This window comes from Schistocerca piceifrons, chromosome 3 (assembly GCF_021461385.2).
Source record: "Schistocerca piceifrons isolate TAMUIC-IGC-003096 chromosome 3, iqSchPice1.1, whole genome shotgun sequence".
NCBI classification, from domain to species: Eukaryota; Metazoa; Arthropoda; class Insecta; order Orthoptera; family Acrididae; genus Schistocerca; species Schistocerca piceifrons.
The window spans coordinates 26,198,518-26,213,911 of NC_060140.1; the positions used below are offsets into that span (position 1 = coordinate 26,198,518).

A 15,394-nucleotide genomic window follows, 5' to 3' on the forward strand; every position below is an offset into this window, starting at 1 on the left:
CAAGCAGCTGGACTTTATAAAGGTAGTTAAGTTGCAAAAGATGTGAATGTGTCAGGTTGATGTCTGTTTGGTAATCGAATGGCTAGTTTGTCACTGTGCGCCATGTCTTTAGATTCGTTTAGCGTATGTTTTCATTTCTGCACACGCTGTAAATTCAGCATCCATAATAGTATTATTATATATCGTTGCCAATATTTTTATGTTTTTATTGAAATTTGCTCCACCACCTTTGTTTCTACTACCTCCTGCTACCCCTTTGTATTCTGTTTTCTGTAGACTTCTTGCCTCACCTGGTCTTCATACTCACCCTTCATTTTTTACCGTATTACCCACTTATTTTTAACTCTGCTATACCACCACGTTCTATATCCAGCACCCTTCATTTTGTTCCCCATCTGCCCATGTATTATTATGTAAGATGGCAAGAACTATGCCCCTTACGTGAAGTCATTAAAGATCACCGAACTCACGTTGAGCGAACAGTAAGGCTGAACAAAAATGACTGACAAGGCACAATGCATCTTGTAGAGGGTATAGTATGGGCGTATTGGAATAATTAATGTCGGGTGATGGTTTTAAAGTAACTCACACGACATGAAAACTTTGTGGAAACGCGTCGATTTACAGGAGGCTAGTTTACCCCAGGGAAGTATTCAGAATTTACCGTGGCCGCCGGGGGAGCGGCTAAGGGAAGCGACAATAGGCAGCTTAGGGCAGCTCAAGCTCTGAGAAAGCGGTAACGGGGCACGGCCTCCAGCTGCATTAAGATGAGTGACAGTGAGTGGGTGGTTGACCCCATGCTGGTGTACCGGGAAGCAAACGGAGAACTTGTACGCCTGTTGATAAATGTCTGTCATCCCATTTTCTGTGAAACATGCGAGAAAGCCGCGCGAAGCTATGGTGGAGCGGTCAACAGAGGTCAAAATATGCGTGTTCGTGACTATAGCTACTTCACGCTTAATTCACGGTCCGCAGAGTCTGAAGCAAATCAGGTGCAGAGCGACACAATGAAATACGCCGGCCTCCGATGGGAACGTAGGACCAAGGAATTTGAAGTACTCTCCAGGGAGTCAGAATTCCGGGAAACTTGGTCTTTGTGCAGACGCTAACCTTGGTGGGTGGCCTGGGAGGAGCAAAAAAGAAGTTGAGAGGAAGGGAAATTTTGTGGGAATTTGTTCACTTCCCAGAGCAAGCACTGGTCGGCGCTTGGAAGCTACGCATAATTAACGCGACTTGCGCTGCAGTTGGCGTGAGTGATTTTGCTGGAGAGGAAACCGAGGCGAAGAGCGGACTGTGAGAAGTCTCCGTAGAGGTCTTCCGTTCCCAGCTTGCCTAGAGTGCGGACGTGGCGTTCTTTACTGAGCTTGCCTGAGAAAGAGTGAGCATCTCTGCAGTTTAGGACCCAGCAAATGGAACGATTGAGCTTGGAGATAGGAAGTTTTGGTTCAGCTATGTACTGAGCGAGATAGCTAGGAGTGAATAGACGAGCGCAGCCTTGCAGCACCACGAGGCCGGCCGACGTCCACACAACGACGCTGCTCCGCCACGCTGTATTCGGTGATATTGCGCCACTGATTAATTTGTTGGATCACGTCGGCAAAGTTTCCACGAGGGTTTCATGGGCCGTGTATTGCAGAATTCTTCTCGCACTTCGCATTACGCCTGGGTCAGTCGATAGGAATTACTTTTGAGTTATCGCGCTTTACCACGCAAACGCAATTTATTGCCACTGCCTGATAGAAGAGTCTTGTAATGTGATGATTGAAGGTCGGGAGTTAAAATAAATTTGTGCTAATCGACTGCATCTGTTTTCAATCAAGTAGTTGAAGTCCCAAGTCACTTTCTTAATTAATTTTATGTTCAACATTTGCATGTGGTGTTCAATAGCTGAATATAACATCAATGTGCACCCCTTTTTAATTAAAAGTGATCGATTCTGAATAAATTAATGTCAACACTGCCACCGCAGTTCAATCAGGAGTCACAGGGCCATATTACGTTTTTGCGTTATCCGATATTGCGGCAGTTTTGCACTCCGTGTTGATCTGTTAGTCAATTAGTTGGGGTGAACACACGCCAAAACCAGCTAAGTGACGGGTGGGGTGTTACAATTAATATCTTCTATAACATCACGTTTTAAATACCTCCAGTTCCTTCTTCTTCCTTTTCCCTCTGATTAATATTATATCACCATACAGTTCTGTGCTCCAGCAGTAAACGATCTGGAAACTTTTCCCCGTTTAAAGCGTATGTTTGGTTGTGGCAGAGCTGTTTCGCTGAGTGACAGCATTTCTTTACATCGATGTACCTCTGATATTTTCTTTGCTTAGGCCAATCTTTTACAATGCTGCTTCCTAGGCAGACAAAGTGATTCCGTTGTTGTGCTACGCTGCCAGTGCTACTCAGTGGGTTTTCCTGCTGCAGCTCTGCCCAGCTGAGTGGGTGTGCTCTCTGTCGTGTCGCAGGTGATCCAGGGATTCCAGGGAGAGAAGGGCCACCCGGTCCTCCAGGACCGACGCCGGAGCTGCCCATCCTCAACGAGGTTGCTCCAGGTAAGTGTGTTCACTTCATTTATCGCCCCTGCAAACCTGCTTCTGTGCACTTATAAAGATCATTGTTGCTCTCAGGCATGGACGGATCGGGTACAGCCGTTTGAACGGCTGCTTTACTTAACCCTTTCGTGGGCAAAATTATTGAGCTGTTTTTTTTTTTTTAATGAATGGAGAGCAGATAGTAGTTAACAGATAGGTATATTTATCATACAGAATATCAAATTTGCTCCAACTGTGAAAGTAAGGTCACACAACAAGGTGGGAAGTATTCTTCCCACTGCCCTTCCTTGGTGTTAAATGACAAAAACAACTTCTTCAATATATGTAATATTTATTTGATAAATTTACTTCTCTTGTTACAGTGATTGTTCACAATTACTTGCCATGAAATTTTCTGAAACATGGGTCTATGCAAAGTGGTATTTGACAATATGTACAAACACAGCGAGTGCTCTTATCCGCAGCTTTGGTACTACAATGACGGCACGTCCAGTAGGTTTCTTCTAAAATGGGTTGATGCTCCCCTACAGTCACATGACGAAAATCTTCAAGTACTTTACCCCTTTTTGCCAATTTTCTGGCTAGATGGGTCCTGTATGTGAGCTGATCATGCTGTCCACTTTCTCTTTTACTTATTTTCCACAGAACAAAACTGTTCACTGCAGCAACGTCCACCAGGAAATAAAATATTCTGTGCCACTGTTTTACAGAACGTCTGCCAATAGCATACCTTTCTCGTAATTGATCAAATTTATCGACACCACCCATTATTTTGTTGTATTATGCCACAACTTCAGGACAAGAAATCTCTGTACTAGCACCATCCTTGTTTTTCCTTTTCACTGTGGCTGTTTCTCATGGGTCATGAATTGAGGGTAGGAAAGTGACTGGACGGTTACCCATCCATTTTACTGCAGAAATGGCTCCTTTTGTTTCAAACTGGAATTCTCCTCGTTCACATTTTACGTTTTCCTTCATAAATTTGGGTAAATCAAAAGTATTTACCTTATACTATAGCTTTGAGGCAAAAAAATCACAAACTGTCACGCAATCAGCACTGAAAGGCTCCTCTACGGAGCAACACTCAGCTATACAATGCCTCTGCGCGAAGGTACAGCAAAAACGGCGGGAATTTCCGATTGGAAGTAGTACCCTATTCTGTTCACTAGGTGGTAGCATCGTACAGAGGTGGGAACTGTGAATCCCACGGGACTAGGAGCGAGTTCATTGTAGTGAGAAGCATGTTTCCCACGGCTCACGAAAGGGTTATGGATATCAAAACCATTGCGGCATTTTCCACTTACGCTATTATGTATTTACACTTTTTCTTTGTTTCACAACAAATTTCTGTTTTTGGAAACCATTAACCGGTGTTCAGGTGTGTAGATAAGCACATTACACGACCGCTAAGGGCCAGGAGCAAAATGGTCTCAAAGGAAATTCGTGCCATCCTGTGATGTGGTCACGAGCATGTTCATCATTAACACTTTAGTGAATAAAATGTCGAAGGGTCCCTGTAAGATAATCCAGTTCTGCTGCACCCTCGGTGCCACTTGCATACCATACGCATAAAAATGGCTTCTTCTGGAGCATGTGTCAATTAAGAAGTCTCTTCTGATGGTTAGCACACTGGACTCGCATTCGGCAGGACGACGGTTCAATCCCGCGTCCGGCCATCCTAATTTAGGTTTTCCGTGATTTCCCTAGATCGCTCCAGGCAAATGCCAGGTTGGTTCCTTTGAAAGGGCACGGCCGACTTCCTTCCCGATCCTTCCCTAATGTGATGAGACCGATGACCTCGCAGTTTGGTCTCTTCCTCCGATATCAACCCAACCCAACTCTTCTGATGGTGTCCTAACGATTTCTTCTTTCTTTCTAAAATATTCTGTAATATTTGTCTTTTTCCGGATAAGAGATTACAATCGTTAGAGATTATAAATTTAACTGTTGTTATGTTTTGACAGTTAGCTGGTGCACCTAAAGCGTCAACGTGCTCTGACCGAAAACCAGAAGTGAGGGTGCTGTAAGAGTTTCAAATATCACTCTACCCCGCCCCCCCTCCCTCCCACCCTCCCTGCCACCCTCTCTCTCTCTCTCTCTCTCTCTCTTTCTCTCTCTCTCTCTCTCTGTCTGTGTGTGTGTGTGTGTGTGTATTGGTGGGGGCGGGAGCGGTGGCGGGGAGAGGGTACGTTCCTGTGCCTATACCGAAGAAAGAGAACTAGTAAAAATAAAATTATTAAAATATGTATCAAAAAAGAAAATTCCAGTATTTTAAAGTTTCCATTGGTATCCAGACGATACATCTAATCCTACATGTCAGTGTGGAAACTGCAAATAGAATTGCTAATTTGGTTTTGATTAGCCGTAATCAGAGAACCAATAAAATTGTGGGATTCTGTTTTGTATTTCAGTTATGTAGGTTGCTAAATGTACCTGATTCGTCTTTAAAATGACTAAAGTTTTCCATTTCTTTCAGAATTTATTTCTCTTCCTTTGAATTATGGAGGATTTATAGAAAATGTTTAGGGACATCAGCGTCTTCTGTATGAGATGCATCGCGACTGCTCGTCTATTATTTTCGTTAGCTGTAACGTGTTCTTTCAGTAGAATGTAGTAATTCTTGCCGGTTTTTCCAATGCATATCATATCATAATCGTCTCTTACTGTAATTCTCTTACTCTAATTCCTTTCACAATCTTCTGAAGCATCTGTCAATCAAGAAGTCTCTTCTGATGGTGTCCTAACGATTTCTTCTTTCTTTTTAAAATATCCTGCAATATTTGTCTTTTTCCGGCCAACACTTGGTAATACTTACTTGTAATTGACTCTTTCCTTTCAGCGTGTCTTCGCCATCTTCCTCCGTATCCACATCTCACTAACATTATTTCACCTTCTTCCTCATAATTGCTTTTTGTATTACTAAGGAAGGAATAACAATAACAATGACTTTCCTTTCATATGCTGAAACGTACATCTCGATGTTATATCGCATTACTGCTTCCATTTTCATACAATGACGTGCAGTAAACGCATGAGGTTGCTAAAGCATAAGTGATTCGTCTTTCAGCGATTCATATTTCGAAGAACCAGAAGAAGTAATTCAAAGTGCCCTTGGATATCAGAAGGGAAAGTGTGGAGTAGACTGTCTTTCCAATCGCGCGAGGCACAATAGGGGCTATAGAAATATATTTTTTTATCTTACTGATATGTGTATCTTCAGATTCTTCGATGTGTATCACAAGGTCAGTGGAACGAAGAAAAACCCTTGCACGACGATTTCAGGGCAAGGCTTGCACACTAACAGCAGCGCAGTGGGCGACTAAGCCGGCAAAAACATGAGCTCATTTCCCGATCCACATAACCCCAACTGAGACAAAAAAAAAGGGTTTGCAGTGTAAAAAGTGTGGCTTTCTCTACATTTAAGAGCTCCACCCAAAAATTATGCTATGTCATATGTAAAACAATCATTCTAGCTGACATATATTAAGTCTGATTTCGCAGCAACAACCAGCAGAGATCGTAGTGAGACATTAATTATTTGTTGTTGCAAAATTTCCCGAATGAGATAATGTGTCAATCTTTGAACGCGGAAACAACATTAATTTTCCATGATAGTATAAAGCCCTTTACCTATAACCATTTACATTAATTACTAATTTAGTCATTATACATCATTCATCTACAAAAACAGAAGCACCTATCTACGAAAAAAGCTAGAACAACTACGTTGTATCTTAAGTAAGAATAAGACTCATAATTTTTCCAGTCCAATAGAGTTTCAAATGGTTCAAATGGCTCTGAGCACGATGGGACTTAACAGCTGAGGTCATCAGTCCCCTAGAACTTAGAACTACTTAAACCTAACTAGCCTAAGGACGTCACACACACCCATGCCCCGAGGCAGGATTCGAACCTGCGACCGTAGCGGTCGCGCGGGTCCAGACTGAAGCGCCTAGAACTGCTCGACCACACAGGCTGGCTACACAGCCATTTGTCAAATTTTAAAATAGACAATATTAAGTCTATAAGCACAGCTGACCTCAGAAGTAGTTTTAGAATACACACTGTGCAGTACAAGTAAAAGGTCACGTTTTTAAGCCCTCGAAAGTGACTCCAATAGAGATGTTTCAAAATTGTCTCAAAGGAAGGCACCGTCCTGCGTAATGAAGCAAAAGCGTTGCACCCTGCGACGTCACCCTTGGGCTCGGATACGCCTCAGACAGCGGCTGTCGACACATGCGAGAAAAAGGCCAGAGCTCAGAAGTTCATATGAAGTGTAAGGTGGGTTAATGGCGCTAGAGTTCAACTTCAGTTTTGCGCAACATCGCCGTGGATGACTGAGACGATGGGAAGGTGCCTGAGCCCGCCTCTTGTCCACATTTCACTTCATGTTTTGACACCTCTGCAACGGAAATCAGTACCACGATGTCCAGCATTGAAATCTTACAGGTGACCGACGAATATATTTCAGACACACTCCCCCTCAGAACTGACACTAAAAGGCTTCAAGAGATGGCATAAAGGGCATCACTGAAACCACTCATTCCCTTAGAGCGTCGATTTACACCAGTCTCACGTTCTAAACCGACAGCTCGTAATGTGATGAGCAGCTAGAATATGTTTACGACATCGCTCGACACCGCTGACATCGCTCCAGACGATTCATCCCTTGCCTAAGCACATTGCGGTGCCACAAACACATTAATCATTATATGACCGCTTTATGCGTCGTGCGACCGCAAGTTTTACTGTGGAATACAGGAAGGAACCACTCAGTACCGTTCAAAACCATTCAACGAAATCCGAAAGTAATTCAATGCAGCAAATAGAGTGTTTACTCACTTTCAGCCCTCTTCTTCGTGCCCTCCTGTGGTGTGGTCACAGGCATATTCATCATTGGCACTTTAGTGAATAATAGTCGTATGTCGAATGGTCCCTCTACAGAACCCCAGTTCAGCCGCACTCTCGGTGCCACTTGCAGGCCTTGTACCTGCACAGAGCCTCTGACACCCAGTCAACTGCGTGGTGCTTCGCATCTGCTCTCTCGTGTGCATGCAGATTATGTTGCGTAGTGTAGAAGAAAATTGTAATTTGATTGTAGTGTAATTTCCAATGTAAAGAAAACCATTGAGTGGTCTGCAATATCAGTGCTTCACTGAAGCTGAAGTGTTTGTGTTGTAAACGTAAGTGTAGAAAAAGAGCTACAGGTTACTGAATGAAAGGCAGCTCCACAGATCAAAATGTAGCCGACAAAGTGCACAATTAATGAAAACGTATCTGTATTATGGTAACTGAAGATGGGTGAGAACCAGACCTGCCCCTTGAAATAACTAAATCTATATAAAAATGGTTGCTTAATGTATTTCATCAAATGACAGAAACCAATACTTCCAAATAGGCAGAAGAAATAGTTTTCTGCAGCGGAGACGGTAATGAGCTAGTCAGGTCACGCTGCACATTACAACAATTTGCCTGTAAGAGTGAATTGTGCGTTACATGAATTCTGTATACTTCTAAAGACATGTATGTAATTGATATATAAGCAGTAGTCAAAAGAAAACGAGGCGGAATGAAATAAGTGAAGTGTTTATTGTAAGTAGTCTTCACGGGTTTGCTGCCGGACGACTTTGTGGAAATTCCACTATATTTCCCTGAAGCAACTATCAGGCATCTTCTACTGGTTCAACCTTTCTGGTGGCTAGGCACGATTGACCGTCGTACCTAGCCACCAGCAAAGGCTTCAAATTGTTCAAATGTCTCTGAGCACTATGGGAATTAACATCTGAGGTCATCATTCCCCTAGAACTTAGAACTACTTAAACCTAACTAACCTAAGGACATCACACACATCCATGCCCAAGGCAAGATTCAAACCTTCGGCAATAGCAGTCGCGCGGTTCCAGACTGAAGGGCCTAGAGCCGCTCGGCCACACCGGACGGCCACCAGCAAAGTTGAACCAGCTGAAGATGTCGGACAGTTGCTCCGACTAAATACTGTGGAAATTGCACAACCTCATCCGGCGGGAAACCCGTGAAGACTATTTACAACAAATCAGCCGGGAAAGCTTGTAGAGTCAAAACTGTCAATTATTCCAAATGTGGTCGTCACAGCAGTTATACATCCCTTCCAGCGTGAGACAAGACGGTCAGTGCCTTGGTGGGAAAATGTTTGCGTTGGCCTACGGTACCACGATTATACCCTGGCGTGCATCTCGCCATCCGAAGCAAATCGACAGCCTCGAATATCTTTCTTCAGACCTCCAAAAATATTTTGCCTAGCTTACTGCAGAAATTTCCCTCGGAAGCCTTTCACATCCTCCACACATTTCCGTTCTCTACTTATGCAATTTACAAATTGTTAGAGCCCCGAAGAAAGACGTTCGTGGCCGTCAGTTTGCTTCGGACGAAGAGGTGCACGCATCGGTACAATCATAGTTCCGTAGTTAACAGCAAATATTTTTCATTCAAGACTTCGACCATCACGTCTCACAGTGGGGTAAATGTATTAAGAGTTAAGCCGATTACTTTGAAATAACAGACGCTTTACGTACATTTTTCCGTCTCACTAGTTTTCATTTGATTTCCCCTTGTATACGGTCCGTCCAGAAAGTTCTAAGACTGATTTTATTGTTGGCGTAAGACAGACGTCAGTGTAGTAACTTTAATTAACAGCTGTAAACAACAGATGAGCATTTGAGCAGGCAGTGAACTTGCGGCCGTCGTGTGTCAACGTTATTGCGTCGTAAATCACATCGGAGCAACATCTCTCAATCAACTGTGCAAAATACTCCCCAGAATGTTTTGAAGAAGAGAAAAGTGTGTGCAAAGTTTTTCCTGCAAATCTCTACACGCGAACAAAAGTAACGGTGCGTGGACATGCCCCAAATTGAAATGTAAAAAAACGACATTTTTCCTGAAAAAAGAGTGACGATTAACGAGATTTGGTGTCATCAGTATGAAACTACCACAAAACGACGAAGTGCATTGACTCACATGAAGACTCAACGCTCAACGGGGCTCTAGCTTAGGTGAGGCGCGAATTAAACAACATTCCAATGAAGGACTTTTTTGGTTGTTTCACCTAGTTGTTTGAACATTCTGTGCGTAATTCCCAAGTGAAGTCGACTATGTAGAACATCTGAATCATTAAATCCACCATATTAATTTTTCTCAATATTATGTTCTAAACATTCTGCATGGTGTCTGTTTGTTCTATATCGTGTCTCCCTACCACTTTCGCGCAACGACGCTCTGAGCGTGTTTTTTAGGGAATTGATAGTTTGAACCTGGGACCTGTTGCTGGTAAGGAGACGCCAGACCACACATGACATGTAGAATTCAGTAGAGTTCAGTGAGACTAGCGATGATATAACCAAATACTTAATGATTTCAGCATCAGCTCCACTGCACTCCCTGTAAAGGAATCTTAATACTAACTAAATTTAGTGGAAGGGGTTCAAGGCTTTCCTATTTTTAGTTAGCTGGTAAAATAACGTCGAAAAAGCAGTTAAGTTTACCATTGGAAATTTTATTCTACTCACAAAACATCGTTTATAAATTGCACTGTTGATAAAAGGAAATGTTTTAATACAGGATGGTAAAAACCAACTGCGTTCAACAAAAATGTGAACGAATATTCCCTGAATGGGTTTCCAAGTTCTACAATGGATCGAAGGATGTCCTATGCCATATCACATCTATGATCTAGCTTTAAATTTTCACAAAAGAGGAAACTATCAAAATGGTCTACAGTGACCCTCAATTATCTTTAATTACTTATCTAACTTGTCGTAAATTACAGTGGCTGATGTGGCTTCTCAATAACTATATAACAGAAAAATCATCGAGTTTCAGATTTTTACTTCAAGTGGCAAATGTGAACACCATGAGCTTTAATTGACGATCGACACTAGTACTATGTGAAGGGGATGTAACAGATGAGACTTCTGCAGTTCTGAGTGAAGCCTTATGCACTCAAAAATGCGGCATGGCGTGCGTTCATTACCTTGTCGGTGTTCGTCAGGGGGCGGCGGCCGGCGCAGCTCCGTCCAGCTCGCCCTCTCCGAAGCAACTCTCCCCTAACTTCTCCTTACTACAATTTACCGAAGTTGGTTTAAAAAAAACTATCTGGCTGTGTTTTCATCTGACCAATCAGGGTCTCAATGTTAACCTTAAGCTCCACCTACAAAAATTCTGTCTATCCAATGAGAAACGTTATACTTTTCGTGGTGGGGCAATGTTTTTAAAGTTTGCAATGTAACAGAGATGCGAAAAAGTCTCACGCTAAAACTTGCGTGTGGTGTGGTCCTTTTAGCGTTATCGTAAGATCTATACTGTTCTTCTGGAGGGCTCTATCTTTTAACGTGGGCTGGGGGGGTGATCCTGATGTAACAGAGACGCGAAAATGTCTCACGGTAAAACTTGCGTGTGGTGTGGCCCTTTTTGTGTTATCGTAAGATCTATACTGTTCTTCTGGAGGGCTCTATCTTTTAACATGGGCTGGGGGTGGTCCTAACGTAACAGAGACGCGAAAAAGTCTCACGCTAAAACTTGCGGGTGGTGTGGTCCTAGCGGTTGGCTGGCGACGTGGGTGTCCGTCCGTCCTTTATCGTAGGGCCTTCCAGCTTAACACGGTTCTGCTCTCGGCTTCTGTTCTTGTTTCTCCCCTCGGAACTGCGTCTATCTCACGGTGGGAAGGTATGACATGCATTTAGGAATTCTTGTGTTAGTCTGTGGTATTCCATTTGCTCACTCGTTACTCGTATTACTTTGGTTAATTTAATGTCACGATTTATTCGGAGCTATGTGACATACCACTGGATTTGCTTATCATGTCAGGGTGTTCATGGAAGGTGTCGGATTTGCCTGACACCTTACAATGTTAGTGTACTATCAAAACTTTGTAAATTGACGCCTTTGATCATTGTGTGGGAAACAGAGAAAGAATGTGTGAATGTATTTAACTTTGATCCATGTCGTCTTAGCTTCAACTGTTGTCTAAACCATACGAGACCATAGATATAGAGGAAGTTCAGTATCTGTATGTGGCTTCCACTATTTTCGAGGAGTCTTTAAAAACATAATGCTTTTCCAGGTGAGTAGCTGAGAGACCTTCGGTAACAGTGGTAAGACAATGAGCCTCATAATTTCTTTTGCCTACTTATGGCAATAAGGTACACCACAATAAGTTGCAGGAAGTAGAAGTTGAATCACTTTTAATCTGCGATGTTAACATCTGTGCTGAAAGATGTTTCTGGAACGTCGTTGAGTAATAATCGTAAGACTTGTTCACAATGTTTTTGAGTATGGATGCAATGAAGAGTGAACTTTCTTGTTTGTGGGTCGAATAGGTTCAAAATCCCCTGTAATATGGTGTAATTAGAATATATTTTACTTAGAACAATCTTTCACATAAATGGAATCAGTTTTATTCGCCGATCACCGTATAACTTTCATCTCGAGTTCCTTGTGACCTTTAAAAATTTAGTTTCAGTTTACACCGTTATACAAAGAAGTACACTCTTGATCATGAGGCGTGACGTACACTGATCAGGTAGAACATTATGACCCCTGACCTACTGCTATCTGTATAAACTCGTCCAGGCGATAGCAGCGCCATCTGGCGAGGAAAGACTCCTACTCAGACACGGACGATGTGTGTGTAGTATCGGTGAGCGTGCTGTCCGTGTGTAGAATGGGGAAGATGCGCGACCTGCAAAGGGCAGACTGTGACGACCCGGAGGCTCGGCGCGAACATTTCGGAAACTGCAAGACTTGTCGGATGATGGAGAAGTGCTGTGGTGAAAGTCTTCTGGGCGGCCACCCCTCCTTACAGATGTCGGATGTTGTAGGCTGCACAGACTGGCAAAACAGGACAGGCAGCGAACTGTGGTGCTAGTAACATCGAATTTTAACGCTGGGCAGAGTACAAGTGTGTCCGCACGCACAGTGCAGCCAACACTGCTGACGATGGGCCTCTGCAGCCGACGACGAACGCATGTCCCAATGTTAACACCGCGACGTGGGCAGCTACGACTGAAATGGACGGGTGTCCGTTGGCAAAAGACGTTGACGCCGTGGTAGAGCGTTGCATGGTCTAATGAATCCCGATACCTTCTTCATTATGCCGATTGGAGGGCGCGAATGCGTCGTCTTTCAGAGGAACAGCTCCTTGACATCTGTAAAGCGGAACAGAGACAATATGACGGCAGCTGAATTATGCTCTGGGGAACATCATCCCCCACAACAGTGGCAATTTTCGACGAGATAATGCTCCATGTCACAAGTCCATGAGTGTGATGAAGTGGTTCGAGGAACACAGTGGAGATTCCCGATTGGTCTGCTGGACGCACAATTTCCCAGATCTGAGGCCGATCGAACATCTGGGATGTGATTGAACGTGACTTCAGACCTCATCGACACCCCCGCCCCCCTCGCTGCGCGGCATTTGTGGGAATTAGGTGCAGATGTTGCAGATGTGCCTCCTCCCCCCAGCGACCTAGCAGGGCCTCATTGCTTCCGTACCACGACGCGTCGCCTCTGTTATTCGTGGCAAAGGTGGACATACCGTCTGTTAGGTACGTTGTTGTTGTTACTGTGGTCTTCAGTCCTGAGACTGGTTTGATGCAGCTCTCCATGCTACTCTATCCTGTGCAAGCTTCTTCATCTCCCAGTACCGACTGCTACCTACACCCTTCTGAATCTGTTTAGTGTATTCATCTCTTGGTCTCCCTCTACGATTTTACCCTCCACGCTGCCCTACAGTACTAAATTGGTGATCCCTTGATACCTCAGAACATGTCCTACCAACCGATCCCTTCTTCTAGTCAAATTGTGCCACAAACTCCTCTTCTCCGCAATTCTATTCAATACCTCCTCATTAGGTACGTAGTCATATAGTTCTGGCTGATGATTACATCTTAGACATGTTTTGTGGCCTGTCGGGGTGGCCCAGCGGTTCTAGGCGCTACAGTCTACAACCGCGCGACCGCTACGGTCGCAAGTTGGAATCCTGCCTAGGGCATGGATGTGTGCGATGTCCTTAGGTTAGTTATGTTTAAGTATTTCTAAGTTCTAGAGGACTGATGACCTTAGAAGTTAAGTCCCATGGTGGAGTGATTTGAGCCATGTTTTGTGTTCACTGACACTAAGTCTACCTCCCTAGGGGTCCCAAATCAAGTGTAACTGCGAACGACTTTCCTGATTGCAGCTACGTACTTTACTGACGGATTAACGAAGATTCAAACCGTTATGAGGAAACGCACCAGTGTAAATCAGAATCTAAGTTCCCCCGTCATATCAGGCGTAGTTGATATTGTTCCACTCTGACAGCTATAGAAAATCGCGCTTTACGTGCTTAATTCACACGGTCTATGACTAATGAAGTGTGTGAGATAGTCTTGGTTATGTGTATAGTGTGCTAGCTTTCTGCGTCAGGACGCTGTAAATTGTATAACGCCACCGAGTGATAGCGAAATCTGTAAATCAAAGGCAGTACAGCGGATTTGTGTCTTATTATTACAACTTAGAGAAATCTCAAGTCTTCATTTTTCAAACAGGATGACAAAAATAACGAAGAGGACACTTGTAATCTGTTCCCATTCAATCAGAACGGTGCAGACACCGGTAACGGTCTCTACACCGATTTACTCATTCTGCAGCTTTTTAAACGAAGAAAAAAAAAACCTCATATTTCTCGCAAGGAGAGGAGCTGTAACGGCGGAGTTGTCTGCTAGGAGTCTGTTTCTGCTGCGCATTGGTCTGATTCAGTTAGTGATACACACCCGTGTGGAACTGCCAATTTCGTCGGAGTACCTGTTACGGTAAATACTATTTCACGTGTTCACAAATTTTTGTCGCGTGTCGTCCACATTCTGAAGAGTGCTCTCGTTTTGAAAAATCATGGAGGCCCAGATCTGGTGACCATCGTATCTGAAAACTGTGTAATAGTGATTTTGGCTCAAAAGTGTAAGCTTCTCGGCGCTGTTTGGCAGCGATCGCAGTTCTCCAGGCTGCTTTTCCAGTTCATGCATACAGTAGCCGTGGGTGACTGTGGTACACTTGAGACGAACTTCATACTGGACTGTAACGTCCATTAAAATAATTACAGATCAATATAATTTTTCGGGTTTACTTGAACCAAGATTGTTTTCTTGATTGTGGTCATGAAACAAATGGAAAACAGTTACTTAGTTTCTGGAGCATACCCGTAATTCCGGGGATCGTAGATCTAAATGATTTTTGATACAAACTCTATCTTGGCACATTATTTCGTCACATCTATAACGCTACGTTCGTCGAATATATTTAAATAATGTTTACGAAACATTGTCAGCAGCATGCGAACAACAACAAAATTTAACGAATATCATTAGCATTCAAAAATACCTCGAAGGATAAAATCAGGTTTTGCTGAACGCAAGATGTGAATTGTACCAGTGCGCCACTGGAATTTCTGTCATATAAAAGGCAGACTAGAACCTCAGGTTGTCTTGTCTTTGACAGTGAAGGAGTATTTCAGCACGAGAGGTAGCTGGCACGCACACACACACACACACACACACACACACACACACACACACGCAGTGACAGTAGTGATGGCGCACGAAGCAGTCGAACAGCAAACAGTACCGCATATAAATTGGTGATAAAAGAGAAAATGCATGCAATATCTGGTCTCGCGGGCTATAGGAATATGAAACGACTTGTCCCTTATAGCGAAATATGCTGTGCTCTACACCTTTCTCGGAGTTAGATCGGTTTCGACGACTTCTGGATACAAAATGTAAACTAGAAAGTCCACGCCGAAGGACTCTTTGAGAAGCTCACAGAACGAGCAAAGA

At 43.5% G+C, this 15,394-nt stretch overlaps 1 protein-coding gene across 1 annotated transcript in view; it reads left to right on the top strand.

The window, feature by feature from the left end:
- Positions 1-15,394, top strand: part of LOC124788368 (collagen alpha-1(I) chain-like) — a 305,934-nt gene that overhangs the window by 266,601 nt on the left and 23,939 nt on the right. The window contains exon 12 of the mRNA XM_047255632.1: positions 2,466-2,552. Within this exon, the coding sequence (XP_047111588.1) occupies positions 2,466-2,552 (87 nt within the window). The remainder of the gene's footprint in view (positions 1-2,465; positions 2,553-15,394) is intronic.